Genomic DNA, 25,120 nt, shown 5'->3' with positions numbered 1-25,120 from the left:
TGGTATTTTGCTGATATCGTGCAGGCCTAGAATGAATGGATTTCAAATCACAAATGGCAACCTCATGGTGGCGCTAGACGGTCATATGGGATTCATCCTCATTGGGCCTCATTGGTCTCAAATTCACGGACGATCCTTTAAGATCATCCAGTCGTGGTGGCAGAGTAACAGGCAGATCTTCATATATCAACATCGCAAAGTTTGATTTAAAAAAAAAAAAAAAAATCCAAGTGTTTTGTCCAAGTTGGGTTAAAAATCCAAATGTTCCTGCACTTCAAGTAAAAAGTTGAGTCTGAAAAGTGACATTTTAAGTAATCACTCTCTCAGTCACTGTTATTATTCATAACTGCAGTTAAATTATAGTCATTTTGTGCATTGGGGCACTAATCTTCATGTTTAATTTATTCCATTGTATCACTGCAGATTGCACCACAGTCTGTTTTACTAATCGTGGGCTTGTACCAGTGGATTTAAACGGATTAGACGACACAAGTATTTGACTGCTAATACCAACACCCTGGACATTAATCAGCAACAATAACCATCAGTAAATAACCTCAGCTGCTCGAACAACAAACACACATCTGCACATCTGCACCTCAGACTTTTATGTCTGCTGCTTTTAACAGTGAAGATTAAGACACAACACCTTTGTGCGATGCTGCTGTGAGTGCGGAGCGTCAGGAGCTCATCCCAGCGGTGTTTGTTGATTAGCATGTGAGCCAACTGGATTCTCCCTCATTATCTAACGAGCTAATTACAAACTAATTATTTCAAGGGAGCCGGGTTATCGCATCAACTTTGCAAAGTTGTGAAATTGATAGAGACAATGCAGCAGTGAGGGACAATCATTATAATTGATTGTGCCGCGCTGTTTGTGTGCAGTTGAGACAGAAAGCGAGTGTGAACCCCGGGAACACTGGCGCGTCTTAAATTAGAAAACAATCTATACTGCAAAGAAAATAAGCGCCCCCCCCCCAAAAAATGAACAAAATCTAATTGGAAATCAGTTTCTTAAGAGCTAATGTGTGAAAGACTCTTGTTTTTTCTGATACAGGAGATTAAAAATAACACCCTCAACACATTTGTTGACATTTGGCACAAAGTCTTTATTGGCAATAAATAAATTAAAGTTCCAATGTTGTTTCATATGAAAAATGTGAAGAAATCCAAATATTTCCAACTCTAGAAGTCCATTATTTTCATCCTCATGTTCATGGACGTAACATCCACATGACAATCTGAGACCATGAGAGACAATTTAAGAAAAAATATTTTATATAGGACAGAAATCCAGCCTGAGGCGCTGCAGCGTTTGGCAGGACACTCAGATCTGGGTGTTAGGCTCCTTTAAGGCTGCGCTTTTAAGCTGAAAATTGGATTTGTATAGTCCCTTATGGTTTGTAGCTCTGTAGTTGCTGGTAGAAGCCCGGGTTGGGCCGAGTCGAGGGCCTCGCCGCCTTCACCTGGCTGTACACGTCATCGAATGACAGCCCCTCCCTCAACATCAGGTAGCCAATCACGATGGAGGAGGAGCGTGACACGCCGGCGTTACAGTGGACGAGCACCACGCCACCCTGTGGGGAGAGGAAGAGAGCGACCTTTTAGCTACAGCAGATAAAGAACCTAAATCAGCTGCTTTTGTTGGGTTATGTGTCTCTGGAGCTCTAGTAGCAACAGGTTGGTGTCAGCCAATCAGAAGAGAGTAGGCTCTGAGCCTCTCTTCTGATTGGCTGACTGTTTTCTGAGTGATCCGCAAAAAAGATTTCAGAATAAAACACTCAGAGAAACCAAATCCTGCAAGTTGCTGGATGGATGGTGTTGTCCAGGTGGTGAGGGGGCGGGGCTTAGTGTGACTGCTTTGTTGTGACATCACAAAGTGACAGGAAGTCCTGACGGCTGCTTTTAAGGCTCAGTTTCTGAATACGGGCTGTGTCCATTTCTCTGTGGACTGAGGCTTTGATACTTTCACAGTATTAATATAGAACCTAGAGCTGCTTTATAATCACACTACACATGGACATCTACCTTTATACTATATGGAGCTTTAACACAAACATCTACCTTTATACTGTATGGAGCTTTAATACAAACATCTACCTTTATACCGTATGGAGCTTTAACACAAAAATGTACCTCAATTTTGAAGGAGGTTTAATACAAACATCTACCTTTATACCTTATGGAGCTTTAATAGAAACGTCTTCTTTTATACCGCTTTAATAGAAACGTCTACCTTAATACTGTATGGAGCCATTTAGGCACCCCGTCTTTCAGCATATTGTTGGTGTCAGAACTAACAATTGAGAGTTAAAAGTCGGAACCTGACATGAACGTTTCTCCCACACTGCTGCTCATAATTACAGTTTAAATGAAGTGACATGAATGTGACATTTCATAAAAAGAGAACAGGTCGAAGTCTGAAATTCATGGTCTTTAATTACGACTCCCACATGTTCAAATAGTCAGGCAAGAAATACTGTTCCCATGCAGCGTCGCTTTTCTAAATACCATTGTTTAATTAACCCAGCAGATATCAGCTAAACAGCAAACTAACAGATTTGTCTGTTTATCACGCAGGTGTTTGGCAGATTAAAAAGGGTAATTACGCACAAAAAAAACCAACATTTTTCTATCCCCAGTTGTATAATTTTATCTGCTGAGATTTCTGCTGCCACTTCAATAAAGCAGCGGTAAAAGGATTTTCATTTTGTTGTGCTCACAAAGTCCCTGCCAGAAGCAATGCCATGGTTACTGTGGATATTTCACAGACCTCGCTGTGAACAGTAGTCATAGAGACTACTTTTCTACAGAAGGAGAAATACTTGAAGCCTGTTATTTGACTTGTAATGTGCCGCTCTTGACCACAACCACCAACAAAATTCTTTTCAGCTCTATAGTATTGACCTTGTAAACTTGACTTTCAGAGCGTTTCTGAACATCAAATTGTGCACAAGGCCAAGTGGCACTAACGTTTTTTTTTAAAAGAGTGTGGTTGACATGATCAAGTTGTGATTATTTTAAACACGTGTTACCTAAACAAATTTCATTTCATGTGATTTTTGTGGAATATCAAATCGCAGGAGGTGCTTTTTTTTAAAATATGGTAAAATATGTCACAACAGTGTTGAGCGCTCAATCAATCAATCAAAAGCAAAACTGATCGTTCATAATGAAACCACAATCTGCCCATATAATCACAATATGATATCCATAATGATATAGATGGTGTGTTTGTTTGTCTCTGTAGCACTGCCAACAGTGCACAACAATGTTTATAATACAAAAAAATGTAGATATTGCACATTGCGATTTCAATTATATTTTGATTAGTTCAGCATATCACTGCTTTTTTTGGTTTTGGTTTTTTTTACCATGTAAAAAAAACTATTTTGTATTTTCCCTACATCCCTGAAAGCAGCATTACAGTAAACCGAGCATGTAGAGCAGGAATACATCTGTCTGCGTGTGCATTTGTGCGTGTGCGTTTGTCAGAATTTGTGATACGATTAATATTAATGCTGATGTAATTATTTTACAGCCTAGAGTGCCTGGCTGGAAATAAACTTTTAAAATTCCAGCCACATCTTTAGACAAGGCGGCGCAGGGCCCACGGCTCGACGCTGAAGCTCGCCGTATTGACACATTTGTCTCTTTTTATTCAACACGGAGCCGACCCATCACAGCGAACAGGCTGCTCTCGGGCTGAAATCAAAGTGTAAGCACTTTTCTTTTTTCTTTTTTTTCCTTTTTTTGATTCTTACATGTCAATCAGTTTGCCATTGTGGGGGCAGAGGATTCACACTGGTTGAACACACATGCAGGCAGCGCTCTGGATGCTGTAATTGAAATGTTATGGCTGCTTCCCTTTTACAAGATGTATGAGATATAAATGAATCACACAGGATGATATCAGTCTTTTATAAGCTCCTATCAATCAGTGAGGTTTCTCTGCTTGCTCTCCTATATTTGTGCTGGCGTCTGCGCTCGGCGCTGTTACATATCAGCTCTTGTTTTTCCTTCTTGTAGGGAAAAAACAACAACAAAACATAAAACTTCTACAGACTGAAAATTGCCTGAGCTAGATAATCCATCACAGCAAACATGGAGACTTAATTTGGTTTTGTCAGAGTTTCTTGTTTTGCTGTTATTTCATTGCGCTCGAGTTGAGTGTTTTCATATCAGTGCTCACATCACATTATGTTCTGCTTACGGTCAATCTCCAGACACACACACAAACAAACAGACACACATAGAGGAGGAAATGCCAGGAAATAATCTCTTTAAAAAAAAAGTATTGCATTCAGCATGTGAGGGGAAAAAAACTAAAGTGTAAGCAAAGAACATTTTGACTTTCAACATGAAATGACCCCAGCGTGGTCTTTTAATAGGTATTCTGACCACCTACCTGCGCCTTTGTGCTGAGTTACAGATAACTGACTGCTAGGATGTGAGTGAATGCATCACAGTCAGGTAGCAGAATAGCTGTGTGAGCACACTGACATGTTAAATTACCCGGCAGATATAAAAGGAGGCATTTTCAGGCTGCGGGAGCCTCCGGAGAGAGAAAGTAGTTCCAGAAATGTTTAAATAGATTTGATGCATTTTTTACCGGGTAAAAAGAAAAAAACACCACAACGCTCTATTGTGGGTTTGTGTCTTGTATTCATGTGTCTGCTGCATCTCTCAGGATGGGAAACGACAAAGTGCATTTACTAAAGTCGAATTTGGAGAAAATTTGTACTTAACTTAAGATAAATCAGATGGATGATAGTTTATATTCACACTGCGCTACAGCTCAGAGGAACATGCTGTACTGTGTATTTACTAGTTACCGGGAAAATTCAGATTTTGAAAACATATAACAATCATATATAGATATAAAATACACTGTTTAAATCATATCTACTATAGCAAATCACAACATTAAAAAACTTTTAAAGGAACAATTATCAAATGTATTAATCCGAATTATGTATGATAATCCAAATATGTACAACATAGACACATAAGACAGTGGCTTTCAATGTGGAAGTTCAAGCTGATAATATTGACAATGTTGATGTAAAAGGCTGTAAAAGTTTACAGTTTTGGGAAACCCATTCATTCTCTATCTTTCTCAGACTTTAGATGACAAGATCAATAACTCTAATGTCTGTACGGTAAATATGAAGCAGCACAGTCAATCAGCTGTTCACCTTCGTTTACCTTAAAAGACCCTACAAACATTAAGCATGGCTCTTTCTCCAAAGGCAACAAAAACCACTCAATAAATTGTGTCTCATTTGTTTGTCAAGTGTAAAAACAACAATTAGTCGAACAACTGAACCTGCTGCCTGCTAACTTAGATACTGACGGAGACTTCATACTGATGCGTTTATGTTTATATTTATGTTAATTTATAATAGTTATGAACAAGAAATGACAGACAAGAAATAATACAAGCAACAACAAATACATAAATAGATTTTAAAAAATCAAAATCATAGCAGTTAGGTAGAAAATTGTAACATTATTATTATTATTGCAGACAATGAAAAGAATATATCAAACAACCGAGAGAGCAAATAAGCACTTTTCCCCGAAATGTTCAACTTTTACGTTTAAAAATGTAGTAAAGTGGTAAGTAAACTTTGAGATCCAAGACTCTGCTTGTACAAGACTGTTTCCCACCACATTAATGTTTCCTACACGCCTGTCAGCTGTCAGTGTGTGTGTGTGTGTGTGTGTGTGTGTGTGTGTGTGTACCTGCTCTCTGGCCTGATCTATGAAGGAGCCGCATTCCCCGAGATATGAAGTGATGTCGGTTTCTGGGAGATCCAGGATCTGCAGCGTCTTGTACACCAGCTGATCTGGGAACAGGTTATCGACTCCATAGGCCACGTTCAGCACATGAGACACCTGACAGATAGACAAAGTGGGAAGGGGGGGTGAGGGTTGAAGAGGGGGAGGTTGAGACATGAAACTCCTTGAGCTGATGACCCCTGGGAATTGACTTGTTTTAAAGGCTGAGAGAGGAGAGACGCACTGTCTCTCTGTCTGTCTGTGAGACGTATCGATGACATGACACAACCTGAATGTGAGAGCGAGAACAGAAAGATAGAGTGAGAGTGAGAGGAGGAGAAAAAAAAGGGAGGGAGGTTGACAGGCAAGAAAGATGAAGAGAGAGAGAGAGAGAGGGAGAAGGAGAGAAAACGGGAAAGAAGACAGATGGCTCGGATTCATTATGCAGTATCTGTCTACTCTCACTTAAATTTAGCTTTACCTCAGAGGGCCGGCTCCTCTCTGCTCTGCTCTGTGTCCTGCCTGTGTGAACTGATGCTAAACCCACAATGAACCAGTAGGTACGACCACACTGTTGCACTAGGTGACATGTCTCCTATCAGGTGAAATAGCCCGCCACTGAAAAATAGACCCAAATAAATGCATGATTAACTGACGTTTGTGGAAACTTTACTTAAAGACGAACTCTTCAAGTCTGGTCTCTCCTCCTTTGTGTCTCTAACCTTCCTCTCCTCCATGTGCAATTGTTTTCAACGAAACAATTGGCCCATTGCAAATTGGCCCATTGCCATAATCCCTATAGTCATAGCAGTAGGTTCGTTACCTTTAATTGTCGGTGCAAGCTGTTTTTAGAACGGCGGAGCGGAGACGCGAGCTGCTCAGTGCTACGCTACGGAGGCTAATGGGATTTCTTGGTTTCCCTCATCAAACTCATCAAATACACAATCCAACAACTCCAAAACGCTCTGGTGGACAAGTTGTGACCTGCACATTCACCACGCTATGAGATAATAACACAACGTTACCAGACAGAGTTGTTTTAGAGGGAAATTCATGCAAAACCGCTGATGCGCGTTGCCTTCAGGGACAGTTTTTCATCAAGCAGTCTCTGTATTTACCTCTAAAACAACTCCATCTCTTAACGTTCCGCTACTATCTCATAGCGTGGTGAATGTGCAGGTCACAACTTGTCCACCAGAGCGTTTTGGAGTTGTTGGATTGATGAGTTTGATGAGGGAAACCAAGAAATCCCAATAGCCTCCGTAGCGTAGCTCTGAACAGCTCGTGGCTCTGCTCCGCCGTTCTAAAAACAGCTTGCACCGACAACTAAAGGTAACAAACCTACTGCTATGACTATAGGGATTATGGCAATGGGCCAATTTGCCAAAAATGTTGAACTATCCCTTTAACCATCACAATCAGTCAGTCTGAAGCTGGTTAATTAAGGTGACAATGTAGCATAGATAAGGTAAAAATCCTGCATAGTTCCTCTTTAAAAACTCCAGGCTGTTTTAGGAAATGAACGCACCTTTAAAAAAAACTATATTGGCTATTTATGAGCTGTTATTAAAGATTTATTGCAATAAAAAAATAAGAAATAAGAAGACAGGATGCACCAGTCCTGGTTGCAAAAAATCCTTCTTAAAAAAAAAGGAAAAAAAAGTGTCTGTCTTGACTTGACTTCCGCATTGCAGATGATGTTTTTCCTTTTTTTTTTGTAGTTGATCTTTTCATCCATTACTAAAGATTAGATGGAGACGCTAAATCCAGCCGAGTGGCAAATGCAGCAGCAGCAGCAGTGGAGTTCAGACAGCCGGAAACCAAACTGGGTTTATCCCTCAACTCTTGTGGTGGTGGTAAGTCAATCAGTCGACACAGAAATGTGTGTATTTGATGTGTTCAACGTGCGGAAGAGTCAAAACTCAGAAACTATCACTGCTGCCGATAGACGATCAGAAACACGGATGATATGAGAATCATCTAAGATAAGACCTCAGAGCTGTGCAAGTAAATGTCTTCAGTCGCAAAATAAACCTTTAACTGTTATGGAAAATGCAGTGTGAAGCTGTAAAAATCTGTGTAAATGTTTTACTACAGCAGGAGCAAGGTTTTTTTTTTTAATAAAGTGTCCTCTGGGCCTGCTGTCAAATCTCCTGAGCTTTAACAACCTCCCTGAAAACTTCTGCCGGGGTTCGGTTATTAGGCAGTCACAGTCCCGTCCCAGAAACAGGAAGTGAAGGTATTTGTAATCTCTCCAATTCATCATCCTGGAGACTGCACAGGCAGCAATATGCCGGTGCCTGGGAGCCGCAGCCACTGCAGAGAGAGAGAGGAGAGCGAGGAGCAGCAGCAGCAGCAGTAGTCACATCTCTGTGATGTGGTGAAGCAGCACTGAGACTTACTGTAATCATTTACTCCCTCTACTGAGCTAAACTGTCACTGCATGAGTCATGAAGCTCCTCCAGGCCGTTTGGGTCGGGTTGTTGCTGAAAACCACCCGCAGGAAGACACACACACACACACATACAACCACACACACACCTACGCAGCCGCCGCCTCTGATCTCATGTCACCGCACATGCGAATCGCAGCGAGGCAAGGGCATGCGCGCGCTATTGATCCCTCTGTACTGACCTTATATCTCTGCAGGGTGTCAATGTCGTGGGCTGCATCCTGAGAAGCTGCAAAGACAGAGACGGCTCGATGAGAAGAGGAGACACGGGGGCATCTGGCCTCTGCTCTGACAAAATATTACTATTTAAAAAACAGCTTCTTTTGCATGAGAGAAGGAAAATTTACCACTTAAAGTCTATAAAACTGCTATACTATAGAACTTCATTCATGCATAGTAGTGTTGGTTTTGTTAAGATGCTGTTAACAACGAAAACAGCAGTGAATAGTGTTTTTTTTTTAGGTTTGAGTGGATTTGCTCTGTTTGTTTGTTGTTTTATAAGTATATAAGAATATAACTTTAGTTTTATAGCTCATAATGGGTGAGCACCATCTTATATTGACCTTTTAAAGGCACATGTTCCCTCAAGGTCGACTGACGAGACTTGACTTTGAACTCATCCCAGCTCTGATAATCACATAGATTTGATTTATTGTGCAATTATTTTTTATTTCATTTTATTTTATTGTAGAGCTGTTTCATTTACCTGGTGTGTTTTTAAATGTGTTTTATATCATTTCACTCTCTCACCCTGGGCTCTGGGAAAAGTGTGTCCGCTATTAGTTTTTTCTGACGTTTCATTAACTAAACATTGAAGAAGATGCTTCTAAAAAAAAAAAGAAAATTAACTCTCCAATGTTAATGAAAACACTCCTTAGTTGCAGACTTATTCTTAATGATATAAACCAGCAGTGTCTGATCCCAACACACTGTAAATACAGAGGGTGATCAAACAGTCAGTACCACCTCTGCCTCTCACTATATACCGGTACTAAAGGTGACCAAAAACATAAAATAGTCAGTTCACTGGTGTGAAACTTCAGCAGCTGAAAAGCAAAAATCCACATGATTTCAGCAACACCTATATCACTTAGTTGGAAAATGCTCTGAACCACTGCAACACCAACAAAAGGGGAAGATATCAATCAGAGGAAACCAACAGGAAAATGGCTTAAAGCCACAGAGAGAAAGCAGAAAGAGGAATCAAATGATTTGTACGGTGGCTTTAAAAAAAACTGCTGAAATAAACATCCAGTATTATCTACAGCTGCAGAGTAGGCATCTTATGATGTTCATGAAAAGAGGGGAGAAAAGGCATCTTGAAAAAAAAAAACCCTGACAACAACAGTGAGAGTTTGAATGACTAATGCAGAGGGTCAAAGACTAATGGAGGAAATAAAAGTGAGAGGACCGCAGCAAGTCGGTGGAGAAGAGGAGCAGATAATCATTGAAGGAGACAGTTAAAACAGAATGAGCAACAGTCTCTTTCAATTTGTCAAAGAAACTCCAGTGGCAGCATTAAAGAGAGAGCAGGAGCTGGATAATTACATAAAAAAAAGAAAGAGAGAGAGAGAGACATATGGGCAGGAAGCAGCATCGTGGTCGTGGGGCTTCCTCCAGATCTCCACTGTGGATACTCTGCAGCAGCTCTCTGCACTTCAAAAAACAGAGGAAATATGCACTCTTTGCTTTCGCCAAAGCCACTCTCTCATAATGCCAGATTCATGGGGTTTGAGACGTAAATCTAAATCCAAAGGATAGAGAGCGTCTTTGGAAATAAGCCAGCGCCGGCACACACACTCGCACACACACACACACACATCACACACACACAGGCCTCATCAGTGTCGAAGGAGAAGATTTAAAGTGACACATCTGTGAAATGACGCAAGAACACCAGGGTTTTTGCTTTTTTCAAATATAAGTGAGACATGGGACCAAATTTTCAGTTACACAAGAGGAGATGTGTCTTTTTCAAATCACGAATGTTTCTAAAAATATGATTTAAAATTCTATAATTAGAAATCCAACTATAAATTTCCAGGTCGTTGTTAATGGCTCAGTGATTTCAAAAGCTTTTAATAAGGCGACGGACTATATATTAAAAGGTCTTTAGTGCTGTGATTGCATTCTTTTTTCTGTGGGTTACAAATACTAATTAATTACTAATTAATTAATATTTAGTCATTTTCACATCAGGTTAAGGAAACTCGATAGATTATCAATACAAACTGTTTATGGATTACATTATGGGTTAATTTAAGTGCACTTGTTGTTTTTCTTTGATTATTGTCTAAAGACTCTTTTCTTTTTGAAGAAAAGTCAAATTCAGTTTATCACAAAGCTAAAAAGCTGAGAAAATAAGAAAGACCACTGCTGTACCAACGATATGAAGTTACAGACGGAAGATAGTTAGCATAGCTTAGCCTAGCTTAGCATTAAGGATGGGTCTGGTCCGTTGATTCACTCAATAACTTGAGGCTCATTGAAAAACAAGCGAGTCGAAGCCGTAACGATTCCCGACCGGACTACCTCCGATGACAGCGCCCGCAACAGCCAATGAGAGTGAGCGGACCGGGAAACATTGCCAACCGGATGCAGCGTATGTTTAGCTAACAAACATGGCCGCTTTAGACGCCCAAAACGGATCTTTTCTGAAATGATGAACATTTCTGGAAACGATGCCGTGTTTACGGAGATCGTTTTGGGTGAAGCTGCGTATTCGTGTGGACAGGCTTTAAGATGCTAAACAAGTTTACTCAACAGATAGGCTACCTCATTTTTTATGTATTTGTATTGTTTGTTGATGTAATCCACACTGACAGAAACAATATGCCTACCTGAGTAAAGTTATTAAGTTTCGCAATCCTGCTGCGATGGTTTGCATTAAATTGTGATGTTCGCCCTGAGAGTTAATCAACACTTGTCATATTTATGTGCATGTCAGAATTTCATAATATTATGCTATAAATACAAGAGGAGATATTGAAATCACAGTGTGTTCCTACTGACTCCACTCTCACAGTTGTCATATACATGATATGACAACTGTGACAACAGCATCAGACAAAATGCTGCTTGCCAACTTGAATGATTGCCTGAAATGGGTTCGGACAAAAGGAGAAGAAAAAAATAAAAAACACACATTAAGTGTCCCTATAACGTTGCAGACTGTCAGAACGAGGTGCTTTACTGCAAAGAGCTGATCCTGCGCCACCGTGTCATTACTGGCTGATGTCACCATGGATGTTGTTGAAGGGACCTGAAGGTAAAAGGTGGAGCGCCGTCCCAGAGATTGATGAGCTGGTGCAGCAGGAGTGAGGTGGCGTATGGAAACCAGTCACCTCTGCCGAGCCGAACAGATGTAATATTTCATTGATCTCTGCTGAGAAACTCTCCCTTTGATTCTCTCCAGCAGTGAGGTCAAAGCTTCAGCGTTCGCTACAGAAGAGAACAGCATCCCAGAGGTGGTGGAGGAGGGGGGGGTTGAATGTCAAGGCCCAAGGACACTTCAGCAGGACGGACACACGCTGACATGTGTGTGTGGGTGTCAGGTGATGCCGTCCTGCTGCGCCACACATCAATTTATTCATTATTGGGAAAATATTTTTAATTTTTATTCATTCAAATGTGTTTCATTGCTTTGTAAATGCTTTTTGAATCACATCTTATTGTTCAGTTTTTAATGCATTGTCATGCTTCACTTTGAATTGACCAGTGTTCGTGTGATTATTCTCTTTTCTTTTGGAAACAAAGTGAGTAAATTCAGTAGCTCAAAAAGATTGTAATACACCTAATATATATAATAATACCTAATATTCTCATTCTTTTTTGCTTTTTGTTTTAAAAAAAACACTTTAAACTGATTATGGACTTTTGGGGACACGTTACAGAGATGAGCACTAACTTATAGCTGCAACAGTACCTGCAACTTGCATCCAAAATGGGAAAAGTCTATGTCAATGTCTTTAGTCTGGCTTTTATGTTATAATCTCATAGTTATTTTATTCTATTCAACAGTTTTACAGTCTTCTATTTTATTACTTTCTTCTCTCTTATTGTTATCTTTCTTTTGAGTGTTTTTATATTTTGTTCTACATTTCTATCCTCCATTTTATTACATTTTTATTGTTTTTTATATTTTATCATATTTTATTGTGTTTTCATATTTTACTATTGCTATATTTTATTGATGTGTTTAATCTTCATGCATTAGTCTCAACGTCATTCTTCTTGTTTTTCAATCAAAATGTAAAGCACTCTAAACGGCATTTGCTTTGAAAGATGCTATATAAATACAGTTTAACTGATTGATTGATGTTGATGATTGTGTGTAGAAGGAAAATGTTAAATATAATGGTGTTGTAAATTGGTCTTGTAGTAGTTAATATTTAAGCAATATCACACGAGAGGGAGTGCTGTTGTACTGTATATCAGCACGGGGGTGATTCGGTCGCAGTGCCGCAGATAATCACACTCTAATAAAAATTATTATATATAAACAGTAGCAGCAATAATAATATCAATAGTGCCAATAATTAAAGTAAGGGCTGCATTAGTACACTTATGTACCGTCAGTAGTGGTAGTAGAAATATTTACCAAGTAGCAGGAAGGGTCTGACGACTCCAACTTGAAGGTCCAGACTTTTATCTTCTACAAATCCACATCCACGTCCCTCCTCCAGCTCTTCCACCTCCTCCACCACCTCCACCACCTCTCCCTCTCCTCCGTCGCTCCTCCTCTCCAGCAGCTTCTTGCCCATCACCGTGGTCACATGTGTGCACTGTTTCTTCAGACGGTTTTTGGAGAATCCCTGGATCTCCTGAGCCAGCGAATGCATCTTTTAGTCAGCGGGGGTGGTGCAGCAGAGCTGAGCTGAAATAAACTGAAACATGAGCATGAGGTTAGAAAGGCTTATTATAACCAGCCAGGAGGATTTGCTTAGTATAAGTTAGTAAGTTAACTTATATTTTTGTGTGTAAGAGTTCAATCTTGAATTGAAAGTGACCATTAAGATGTTCAATAACAGATACCTCTTTTTTTCTAAAGGTATTTGTACTCATGTGTTCCTGTAATCCACACCCACAGAGGTCAACATTGTACTTTTAATTACTACTACACTACATTCGCCTTCTTACATTAGTTACCAGCTCCATTGCAGAGTCAAGTTACTACAACAAGCAAGTTGATTGTGTGGCCCATATAAAGTAGTTGCATGAGCTCCAACTTTACTTTAGCTGCATGATTTAAGTGATGTGCAAATTATAACATAATTAATTTCATTCCACGATGGTTCATTTCATTAATTTAACTGTAGGCTATGTTTATTTTAATGCGTTTGTATGGACAAGTGAAATTCTGAATTCACCACTTTTACTTGCAGCAGATTACTTCTACACTGTGGTATAGTTACTACTTTCACTCTTGAGTATCTGAGTACATCCTCGACAGCTGATAATGGCTGATCGTTAGTTTCCCTGCCTCGTGCACACCCACCTCGTCTAAAAAAAAAAAAAGATCTGCGCTCAAGTATAAAATCCAGGAAACAGTTTTTAAGATCGTCGGTGCTTTAACCGAATAAAACAACACAATAAATCAAACATTACTGCCGCTGGGTCGACATGTGTGAGAGAAACACAGACACAATCTACTGCAGCGGCGATAAAAAGCTTCAACACTGACCCGACAGCTGAGCGGAGTCGGAAGCTGCGTCAACGACGTGACGCGTTCATGGACTGGGAGTAAAATCGTAAATATGAGTGTTTACTGTAAGAATCTGAACAAACTTATCAAAATGCAGTTCTTCTAACAATGATTCATATTAATGGCGTTACCGTACGTTTATGGTGTTTTATTGTATTTGTTTGACCTAGTATTAACCAACCTTAGCCTACAACAAATGAGCACAAACTGAACTGAAACATTCAAATCTTAAAATTTGATTTTGACATTTGGCCCCATCTTCAAGCCTGGGTGGCTACAAGATGGAGAATGGGAGACTCGTTGCTCTAATACTGTAAATAGGTGGTGTATAGACTAATACTGTAGGTCTTCGCTGTTGCAGCTCCAAAAGTATGGAACGATCTGCCTCAACACGTCAGACAGGCCTCGTCTCTGCCTAAATGTCTTCTTAAAACCCGCACCTCTTCTCCTTGGCCTTTGACCCCTAGTAAGACATTGTCTAAGTAAGTTAGGATATTATTAGACATCCAAATTTGAATCTGATATATTACTGTATATTGCTTGATAAGAAAGACCATGCTCAAAACTCATCTATTTAAATTAGCTTTTAATGTATAAAAGTTTGTGTTTTTTATACTGTTTTATTGCTGTCTGTCAGTTTTTTTTTTATTTTGACTTACACTGTAGCTCTATTTTATGATTTTTAAAAGTGTAATGTGTCAGTTACGGTTAAGGAGCTATAACATTTGCAGGTGTGCTGTGTTGTTATTTTTCTTGTGTCTCTTATTGTTTTAGTAATGAATTTTGACTAATGGTTGGAGTTGTATGAACAGCATGTGTCTGTGTGTTGTATGTATATGTTTTGTTTGGGGTGTTCTGTTATTTATTTCTTGGTTAATGTCTTGGTTTGTGTATGTGTGTATGTTTATATGTGTTTATTTGAATATGTAGCTTGTTACAGTATAAGCATTTGTTTCCTGTCTGCAGTGACAGACATCTTGATCTGCACCTCCTTTTTTTATGTAAAGTGTCTTTAAGGATTTGTAAAAACGCTTACAAATAAAATGTATTGTTATTATTGTTGTTGTTGTTTTTGTTTTTATTATTTAGTTTGACCCTAATAATTAGACTCAGATTTTTGATTTGACTGTGATTTAGAAACAGAGTCGTGATTTGTACTATTTACCGAGGGGCCCCTGAACGCAGCAGGAGCCAGCCTCGTTGTGAAAACCAGGACAACTCCTCCTCATCCCTGTGACCGAAAAAACAGGCAGGGGAGACGGTGGGGTGGAGTACAGGAAGCCGCTGATCATGGGCGAAATCTAATAATCACATCAATCACTGCTTCTTTTTTCTCTTCCATTCGCGGAATTAGGAGAGGCTGCGGAGATTTGTAACATTTTATTTTTTATTTTTTATTTTTTCCTGGATTGAATTGGAGATTTAACCCGAACAAGCGAAGATGTCTCGGGGAGTGATCCAGCCCAGCCAGCAGAAACTGGCAGAAAAACTCACCATCCTCAACGACAGAGGCATCGGGATGTTGACCCGTGTTTACAATATCAAAAAGGTTCGCACACACACGCATACACACAGTTAAATCCACACAGGTCTCTATTCACACATCCATCAGATATATCGATAAATATCTGCACCTGCATCCCCCAAAAAACCCAGTTGTCAGTATTAACGCTAGTTAGCCCGTATGAATGCTTTGATTAATTAGCAACGACTGTTATACATTATAACGACTATAATAATTAATTACTGGTGTTTTTTAATGTCTTATCTAGTGTAAATAATGTAAATTAAACAGCTAAATTATCCCAAAATGTTTCCAAAGGGGAAGCAGGGAAGCAGGATGTGGGCACTGTTAGCTACAAAGGTTAGCTTGCGGTAAAGTTGGCCGTTGGGTTTATTTTTATTTATTTTTTACTTTATTTTATTATGTAACGACGATACATACACACGTACATGCTTGTTATAGACCATTTTTGGTTAATGTGTGTTAACCACAAACCACAACCGGAGCTGAAACTGTCAATTTAAGCTCCTGAAAAAAAACCCGACAGGCCCTGCGGTAAATGTTAGCAGTTAGCTACCGTCGGCAGCCGTTGATCGTTAATGGCGACGGCAGGCTAAGCTAAACTAAGCTAAGCTAAGCTAACTAGCCGGGCGTCGTCTCTGCTGCTCCACGAAGACACCGACACACTAAACACCGAACAACCGACACAAGTGTAATCTTATATTTACTTCATACCTCTATCAAACTGGGCAGTTTTGTATGGGAGCCCATTTCTGCCACTTGTTGGGAAAAAAATAAGATCTAATAACTCGAAATAATGAGATACTAGGTCAAAACTAGCTCTAAATAATAAGATACAATCTCATTTGACTACTATGTCAAAATAATGAGAAAGTAGGCTATCTCATTATTTTGAGTTAGTCAAAATAAGGACATACTTTCTCAAAAATAATGAGATACATAGTCAAAATAATGCAATACTATTTCAAAAATAATTAGATATTAAGTCATTAGACTTAGTATCTCATTGTTTTGAGTTATTAGATCTTATTTTTTCCCCCCATCAAGTGGCAGAAATGGGCTTCCACAGTTGTATAGCCTAATTTTGTGTTTTTAATCCCCTAATATACTTGTTTGCTACGTTTTAGCCTGCTTAAGTCAATTAGGCTATTACAAAATAGAGCTGACAGTTAATTGTCGGTTAATTTTGGTCCTTTATTCTATTATTGACCATTATGCCAATAAATATAAGTTATCAGCAGTGGTGGAAAGTAACTAAATACACTTGTACTCAAGTGCTTTACTAACAACATTGAGGTATTGTTTCTAATTTGTCTTGGTTTATGCTTAAACTACACAATATGTCAGAGAGGAATCATGTAGGTCACCGGATTTACATTCAATTAATATGATAAGTCAATGATAATGGTACTGTTTGGGTTTGACCTCTTATAAATACAGTGTCTGGCTGGGGCCCCTGGTCATGTTTCCTGATGAATCTGTGAATTGCCAGCTCTGACACACCCTCACGGATTCATTATAATAATAAAGGCCTAAAGAGGTCAACTTATTCAGTATTTTATATCTATGAAATAGCCTAAAACCTGAGAAATGTCATGGTAATTTAAAAACAACTTTGATCCCTGACCCTTAAGTTCAGTACCACTAGACTAAACAAGCTACTTTATGGAAAATAAAGGATGTCCATGATGTGTTATGGCAAATTGATTCATGGTTTTTAGACCTAAACTTGACATTAGCCTACTCCTGTACTTTTATCTTTTGAAACATTGAACCCTTACTGGTTTGCTGCGTTGGTACTTTTGCTTGAGTAAAATATCTGAATATTATTCCACCACTGGTACTAAAATTCAATAAAATATTCTACAAAGATTTTACTTTGGATATTCAGGCTTAATCAAGCAGGATAAGCAAATTTATGATTAAAATCACATAATTGGTGAATTGATTTGTTTCCTAATTGTTTCACTACAAATTCTTATAGAACACTTGGTTTCTCCACACATTAATTACAGTGCAACAGACACAGAAATCTAACATACAACATATGTATCAATGTTATACTGACTTAAATGTGTTGCTGAAATGTTACACTAATGGTTTTGTGTGTGGGAGGACGAAGAGTACTGGGTCTGTTTGTGTGCGACGAGCCTTTGTGCTGGTGTGTATGATGATTTACCCCAAAAAAATGAAAAAAAAGGGAGTGAGAGAAAGAGGTCAGTCATACTTTATCCAACCAGAGTTAAAAGAGACTACAGAGTAGAAGTTAAACTCTCTGAAAGCCCATACTGTTTCCTGTTTATTGGCATTTATTAAGTAGTCCTGTTGTCAGTAGTCGTTTCCAAAGAGTTGTATCAGCGATCTAATACAAATCTGTTATTTGATTCTCAATTGAAATATCAGATATCACCAGTAAACTTTTCAATTATCACCAACAACACATTTGTTTTTTGCTCTCTGACAGTATGAGCAGTCAGACACCATCACAGAGATTATTGCTGCTGATTACTCTTCTTAATACGCCCTTCCTTTCCTCCCTTCTTCCTTCCTTTTTCTTTCTGTCTGTCCCATCATCTTCATATCTCTCCTGATCTGCCTCACCATAAGGCTTCTCAACATATCCGCCCTGAAATGCTGTTCATATGTTTGTTTTGTTTTTGTTTTTAATGCTTTTTCTTTACCTTGTGGATATTAGCAAACTTTCCAGCATCCAATAACAGCTGCATCCCAAAGGTGGAAACGAACAAACCAGGACAATAATCTGTGTTGTGTTCAATGAGTTTTTATTTTTTCTTCTTTGAACACTCTCTGTAGCAATTTGGAGATTTAATTTAATCACTTTATCTCTGAAACTCTCCCAGAAATTCTCAGATGTTGTCCTCACAAAGTTGTTTGTCTCTATAGTTTCTAATAAGTGGCCTTATAATGTTTCCTATTGAAGACACAGGTGACAGACCTGGTTGTTTTTGTTTCTGCCTTTGGGAGAGAGCAAACCCATTGCTCACTAATGGTAATATTATCATCTTTAGATCACGACGATGTTCTTTTCCATTTTAAGTATTTTCACTCATCACACACCACTGACTAGCTGCAGCGAACCTTTTACAATCTGTTCCTGTTTCCGTAACAGTCACCTTTATTATTAATCTTGGCTGAGAGGCATTAAAGTTTTTTATTTGCTGTGCTTATCTTTCAGCCAGTGGACCTCCTAACATCATATTTTGTCTTGCACACGGCGCTTACATGTATTTGTTTTCCTTAACTTTGCCTATTATTACACAGTTACCCACCTTTAGCATCCTGAGCAGTTAGAGCAGGATAGACCAAGTTAAAGGGATTGGATGTCGTCTAAATACAAGTACACAACAACCTGAACACCTGTATATTAAGATAATTTTTAGGCTTGAGCTTACTCTGCTTTTCTAGATGTCAGTTTTAAATGTCTACAAAAGTAGGTAAGTTAAACTAAAGCCTCTTTAGAAACAGTCCCAGTCAAAACATGCTTTCCCAAACTTCACATAGTTTGTGTTTCTTGCAGTAGAGTGCATTTGTTTACACACTCACTGAGCACTTTATTACGGACACTTGTTTATTCATTCACTTATCCAATCAGGCAATCATGTGGCAGCAGTGCAATCTAGAAAGGGTTTCAACACATAACCATCCATCCAGTGCAGCCAAAACAAATAAAACAACAACAACAATTGAGCCGCAGTTCTTCAACTAGAAAAAAACATTTTGGCGATTAGAGGTCAAAGAGGAATAACTAGGAGACAGTCTACAGTTACTCTGACAACCACTCTGAGGTTGACGGACCACAACAGTAGAAGAAAACGAATGAATGAATGTGTGAAAGTTTATTTGAACACAGAATAAAAGATAGACAAAAATAAAAACGAACATACCAACAACAACGAAACTTAGGCTAACAATTACCAGTATTTATGTTCAAAAGGAGTGGGAAGAAGCTGAAGCTTATTAAATCCCACCCCTTCTCCATATGTTGATTCCAATTAATAGGTTTTGAAATGGTAACAATAGTAAATAAACACCCAAACCAACTCCAGAAGGATGGTGGCCACGGATTACCATCTTTTAACAGCCACCTCCAACAGGATAATTCGTCTCAAGCTGGTTTTTAAGAATATCACAATGAGCTCCGTGAACCAATCCAGTAGATCCCCTTTGATATTTGATAGATTTATTAAAAAAGAAACAGTATAATGCTGCTTCGCCTTTGTGGTGAAATCTGGATCTCATGTGGATCATGACATTGTGCAAACCGCGGTGAGTTATGTCAGTGTAGATAAAGACGCTACGCTACAAGTGCATCAACTGTGCACCAGCTAGAAAACTGAATGATGGACACACGAATGTCTAATGTGCAACGTCTATTAATAAATGTAGATGATGCATGTCCACTAGCAATTATAACTAAGGCTCAAACCTTTTCTCTGAAAATGGAAAGAAAAAATGCTATAACAAAATATTATATTATGATGTATAAAGAAAAAGTATTGGATGGATTTATACTTTAGAGACAGGATGATTAAAACACAAAGTTGTTTTGTTTTATTTAGTCAAACACAAATTAAAACTTTTCTCATTGCAACCAACAGTGTGATGCTGCCTCGCCTTTGTGGCAAAATCTTATGCCACAAAGAAGTGAGCCCATTTCAAAAGGGAGGTCCTACTCAGTATTCACATGGTGTTCCTAATAAAGTGCTCAGTGAGTGTATAATAAGTAGGATGTAGTAAATCACCGTTCAGCTGGCCTCGCAGAAGAGGACGCTGCCATTTTCTCCACTTGTGTGGCACCAACAATTTCTACCTACTACTTTATTCCTCTTTACTTTTTTCCTTCTTTTTTCGATTACCCACAATACACTGGGAAGTGCAGCAGCCCGGACATTGGTTTTTACCTACGGCAGCCCAGAGGCAACAGTAGCTTCAGTCACATATGAATAATTACAGGTTGACATTTAATGAAGGGCACTCCTGACCACTCGGGGCATTTCTTACTCCTCGTTTGTAATTTTAAGGGCATTTTATGAGCTGTTGAGGGCAAACTGCCCGACGACCCCATTAATATCTCACGGTCCGCACGGCACCTTCCTCTTGAGGGGGGTGGGGGAAGAAAATGTTGCACTTTTAATATTTTTTATTTAATCTATTTGATTTAAAGAGCCCTAACTCAGAGTGACTTGGGTAACAGATGTGTCGTCGTGCCGCTGAGGGAGGCGAGGACGGAGTGAGCAGGTTTTCAATCAAAGTAAAAAAACGTATTAATAAAGTAGAATTAAAAAACCTGCCGGCTTGCTCCATCCATGGCATCGCTGCACATCTATGTTTTTTTTTTTAAAGGTTGCAGACTCTTTAATGTGTGCTGCTTTTTGCCAAAATGTTTGCAGAGATACCCCCTTCCCTTACCCCCCATCCTCCCCCACCCTAACAGTGTTCAATAATGCACCGTGACTATGCATAAATGAGTTTCTGTTATATAATACGTACTATTAGAAAAAACTGAATTGAGTCAGTTTTTCATCACTGGATTAAAAGCTGAGCCGAGTTATTCACTGGAAAAAGTCGATGTTTGAGAGAGAGAGAGAGAAAAAAAGGGAGAAGAAAAAGATCAAATGAGGGCAATTTTTCTTCCAAAATTCGTTTCTAAGTGCGTTCAGAGAAAATCATGTGGGTAAAATATGGTTTTGTGTCTCTGTCTTGTGTTTTCTTAAACTTGTTCCTCTTTTACTTCCCGAGCTGACAGTAAACACAGATAAGAACCGGCCAATCAACAAGGTCTATCTAATCGCGTCAGTGTTCATACATATTGAAAGTTTAATTTACAACAACATGGTCATTATCTGCTCTAACCACCTGTCAAGAGCGGAGTTTATAATAAAATATTAAAAGCTGGATTGTAGAAGCAACAGAGCAAATTCACTTAGCTCTCACGATACGGCCAACACTCCTGTCCAACCATTAGAAACAGTAGAGGAGGAGAAAAAGGAGCCAAAAAGGAAGAAATAAAACTGGAGAATATGTTTTATGTTGTAATATGTTATTGTTTTAAATAAGAATCACAAATGTGAGGTAACATCTCTTCAAGACAAAGCCTCATTTTGTCATTTGGAGCATGTGCAGTCGGCATGACGTTCATACAGCACTGGGATGGCATACAACTTTGTGCAAACAGCGACTAGTTATGTCATTATAAATAGATGATACGCTACAAGAAAAGAAAACTAAACATGAATACTCACGTCAACGACTGCCTAATTTGCATGTGTGTAATGCAATGTCCATTCATAAATATAGATACAAACACTACATGTCCACTAGTTCAAACCAAGTGGAAATAAATTCTTCTATAACAACATATTATGATCAGATGTATAAAGAAGTACTATAGTATTGGATGTGGATCAGTCTTGGTAATATCTGCTATCCTGATCTTTTGGATTTGGTTGGTGCATTTGATGGTGCATCAGTGAGAGAGAGAATTAAAGGGGGTAAACCCAAATAATCGACACTGGCAGGATTACGTCGGTTTGAGGCTCTAAATGTCGGTTTTTCGACTATTTTTCGATTAATTGCCCAACCCAGTTTAGAGGCCGGATGATTAAACCACCAATACTGTTGAACTTACGTGTATTTTTAACAAGAAATTTCAGCTTGTTCGTAATATGTTTTGAAAGGACAGCTCATTAACTGTAAACATCTTAATAATGCATGGGAAAACTTCAGAGTTGTTTTTATTTATGGGTTATCATGCTTTTATTTTTCTGGTTCGGCCCACTTGAGATCAGATTGCACTGTTTGTGGCCCCTGAACTGAAATGAGTTCAACGCCCCTGATATACAGTGAGCTAATGGCAGATACATCAATCAAACTCCACATAGAATAAGCAGAAACATCAGCAGTCGACTCCAGCTTTTCTCCTAAAACACAACAACAACATGAGGCTTTTTCCTTATGATTTTCTATGTCCAGTGGAATCACATCAGGGTAAACTGTGAACATGAAAATGATGAAACTGAAACACGAATCAGAGCATCAGGAGCAAATGAGGCGGTCGGTGATGAGGGAGGGAGCTCTGCATTGTCAGTTACTAAGCAACAGCAACATGGAGCAGATAACGGTGGAAACAGAAACAGCAGCAGGGATCAAACTTTGTCTCCTGTTTCAGAGAGAGAGAGAGAGAGGAGCAGCTGACAGACGTGTTATTACTTCAGCACATTTTCCCCCACACTCTGAAAATGGATGTTATTTATTTTTACTTGAATGTGTTTAAAGGGATACTTCACCCAAAATCGATAATTCACCAATCATCTACTCACCGTCATGCCAAGGAAGGGTTTGGAGAACTTTCAGAGTCATCAAAACGCTTTAGGAGTTCCAGGGGGGGTCCGGCTGGTAATGGGTTTTCATATAATGGCGGCCGATAGAGTTCACTTTTGAATCGTCCAAAACACACACTATGAAACATCCAGATACCTCCATACTGCTCGTCACTACTGACCCAAATGTCCTGAAGCCGTGACATGAAAAAGTTGTTTGGAAAAAAATAATTCGATCTCTGATTTTAGCCTTGTGTTTACATCATACATCCAATAGTTTACTAGCCTAGCTAACACCTTGAGATGAGGTCTGGGAACCACCCGTTCATTTTTTCGTATTTGAGGCGTGGTTTACAAAAGCCCAGAGCCGTTTACTGGGTGCTACAAATGTCTATCAAATGCGTCTGTACGTAGCTTATAGCCAGTCGTATCAATCATACCTGATTACGTATGTAGAGCGACAGAAATCAAATGAGGAAAAAAACACTTTTTTCAAAATAAACTTGCGGTTTAAACTATTTAAAACATCGCATCAAAAGGTAAAGTGTCTGCCGCCATGTTGGATCGACAAGCTATCAACAAAGTCGCTTTGATGTGTCATCATCGTCTTGCTCCCCCCACCCCCGTTCTGTGATTGGCTCACTCGTTGAAGGGAAAATTGTGTCCGTAGTTTCCAGGCTGACCGTGCAAGGCAGCGTGGGTAAACCCAGGCTAGGGTTTATAACGACGAACGAACATCTCGCAGCAAATTTTTTCCGAACAACTTTTTCATGTGACGGCTTCAGGACACTTGGGTCAGTACGGACGAGCAGTGGAGGTATCTGGATGTTTCATAGTGTGTGTTTTGGACGATTCAAAAGTGAACTCTATCCACCGCCATTATATGAAAATCCGTTGCCTGGAACTCCAAAAGTGTTTTGATGACTCTGAAAGTTCTCCAAACCCTTTGTTGGCATGACGGTGAGTAGAAAATTGGTGAATTATTGATTTGGGGTGAAGTATCCCTTTAACGTCGGTAGTGATGATGATGATGATTATGATGATGATGATGATGGCGCAGCATGTGTTGGTTTGTGTTTCTGTTTTTGTTGTTTTATTTTCTGTGTTGTGTTGATAAGAAATGGCCTCTCCCTAACTAAACTCTCAGATGTGCAGAAAAAAACGACGACACACCTGAGTGGAAGAAGCAGCTGTTTTAGATGCATGTGTGTGTGTGTAAGAGTGAGTGTGTGTGTGTTTTGTGAGTGTGTGTGTGTGTGTGTGTGTGCACCAGTGATCCAGCAGTTTGTCTGGGTTGGGCTCTTTGTTTTTGATTTCTTCTCTTCTTCTCTCCGTTCCAATGCTTCCCCCCTCTCCTATGCAGCAAGGACAAGTTTGGAAGGTTTGCAAAGTTTATCACCTTCCACTGATGAAACCTCCTCCCCCCTCCTCCTCCTCCTCCTCCTCGTCCTTCTCCTCCTCCTGCTCCTCCTCCCCCCTTCACCCTTCCTCCTCCTCTTCCTCGTCCTCCTGCTCCTGGCTACCTGTACTGATCTGTTGCTCCTCTCCTTTTGTGCCTCACTCGTCTCCATGTTTGAATCTGTGATGCTGAGAGCGACGCTGGGCTCCCACTCACCTCTAATACCCACAATTCAGTGCAACTGCAATTGAATTTATGATGCAGCACATGCACAATGCTGCAATTAAAGCCTTTTTTTTAGATCGTGGATAGTTCACTAGACATTGTTAAGTCTTCACTCATCATAAATGTGACACAGTTAAATCCACAGAAGTAGAGATGCACCACAACTCTTTTTTTTCCACCGATACCGATTAGAGCTGCAACAATGAATCAATAAATCAAACAATAATCGCTTATTAAATTAATTGTTAATTAATTTTAATTAATAATATCAAACAATTGGTTTGAGTAGTTTTTTAAGAAAAAAAGTCCAAATTATCTGGTTTAAGCTTCTTAAATGTGAATATTTCTGGTTTCTTTGTTCCTTTATGACAATAAACTGAGTCTCTCTTTGGTTTGTGGACAAAACAAGACATTTGAGGACGCCATCTTGTGGTTTGAGAAACATTAACATTTTTTTACATTTTATAATAATCGATTAATCGTTTAAATGATTGACAGATTAATCGATAATGAAAACAATCGTTAATTGCAGCCCTAATACCAAAAATCGATAACTTCCTGCTTTTCATAACCAATAACAGATAATATTTTAATAGTTTATACACACACCTAGGGCTGGGTGAGTAAAGATGAATTTAGCATTATAGCTGAACAAAATGATATAACCAACATCACTACTGTTGTAATCGCA

At 39.1% G+C, this 25,120-nt stretch overlaps 2 protein-coding genes across 9 annotated transcripts in view; one reads left to right on the top strand and one right to left on the bottom strand.

Moving 5' to 3' along the window:
* Window positions 1-1,102: 1,102 nt before the first annotated feature.
* LOC146973138 (dual specificity protein phosphatase 19-like) lies at window positions 1,103-13,947 on the bottom strand. The gene is made up of 5 exons (XM_085799414.1): window positions 13,734-13,947; window positions 12,837-13,122; window positions 8,419-8,465; window positions 5,749-5,901; window positions 1,103-1,577 (listed from the first exon to the last, which is right to left on the bottom strand). Exons 2-5 carry the CDS (start codon window positions 13,075-13,077, stop codon window positions 1,395-1,397), a joined length of 624 nt encoding a protein of 207 aa, XP_085655540.1. The 5' UTR covers window positions 13,078-13,122; window positions 13,734-13,947; the 3' UTR covers window positions 1,103-1,394.
* Window positions 13,948-15,173: 1,226 nt separating this feature from the next.
* The window catches only part of nckap1 (NCK-associated protein 1), a 38,300-nt gene continuing 28,353 nt past the window's right edge, over window positions 15,174-25,120 (top strand). For 4 of the 8 annotated variants that reach the window (XM_085799409.1, XM_085799408.1, XM_085799407.1 and 1 more), the window contains exons 1-2: window positions 15,174-15,489; window positions 24,169-24,186. In XM_085799409.1, coding sequence (XP_085655535.1) covers window positions 15,382-15,489; window positions 24,169-24,186 — 126 coding nt within the window. In that variant the 5' untranslated portion in view covers window positions 15,174-15,381. The remainder of the gene's footprint in view (window positions 15,490-24,168; window positions 24,187-25,120) is intronic. The other 4 variants (XM_085799413.1, XM_085799412.1, XM_085799411.1 and 1 more) reach the window with 1 other exon arrangement.

Source organism: Trachurus japonicus, chromosome 15, assembly GCF_045865225.1.
Source record: "Trachurus japonicus isolate A0001 chromosome 15, Traja_1.0".
Classification (NCBI taxonomy): Eukaryota; Metazoa; Chordata; class Actinopteri; order Carangiformes; family Carangidae; genus Trachurus; species Trachurus japonicus.
The sequence above is the reverse complement of the archived record's forward strand: the minus strand, read 5'-3'. Positions and strand labels throughout refer to the sequence as shown.

Bases quoted from the DNA above. Each gene is read 5' to 3' on its own strand.
- LOC146973138 (XM_085799414.1), bottom strand. From the start codon at position 13,077: ATGCATTCGCTGGCTCAGGAGATCCAGGGATTCTCCAAAAACCGTCTG. The intron at 5,902-8,418 runs GTCAGTACAGAG...TCTATCTGTCAG, and splicing joins ACACCCTGCAGAGATATAAG to GTGTCTCATGTGCTGAACGT. The intron at 1,578-5,748 runs GTACACACACAC...CTCTCCCCACAG, and splicing joins TAGATCAGGCCAGAGAGCAG to GGTGGCGTGGTGCTCGTCCA.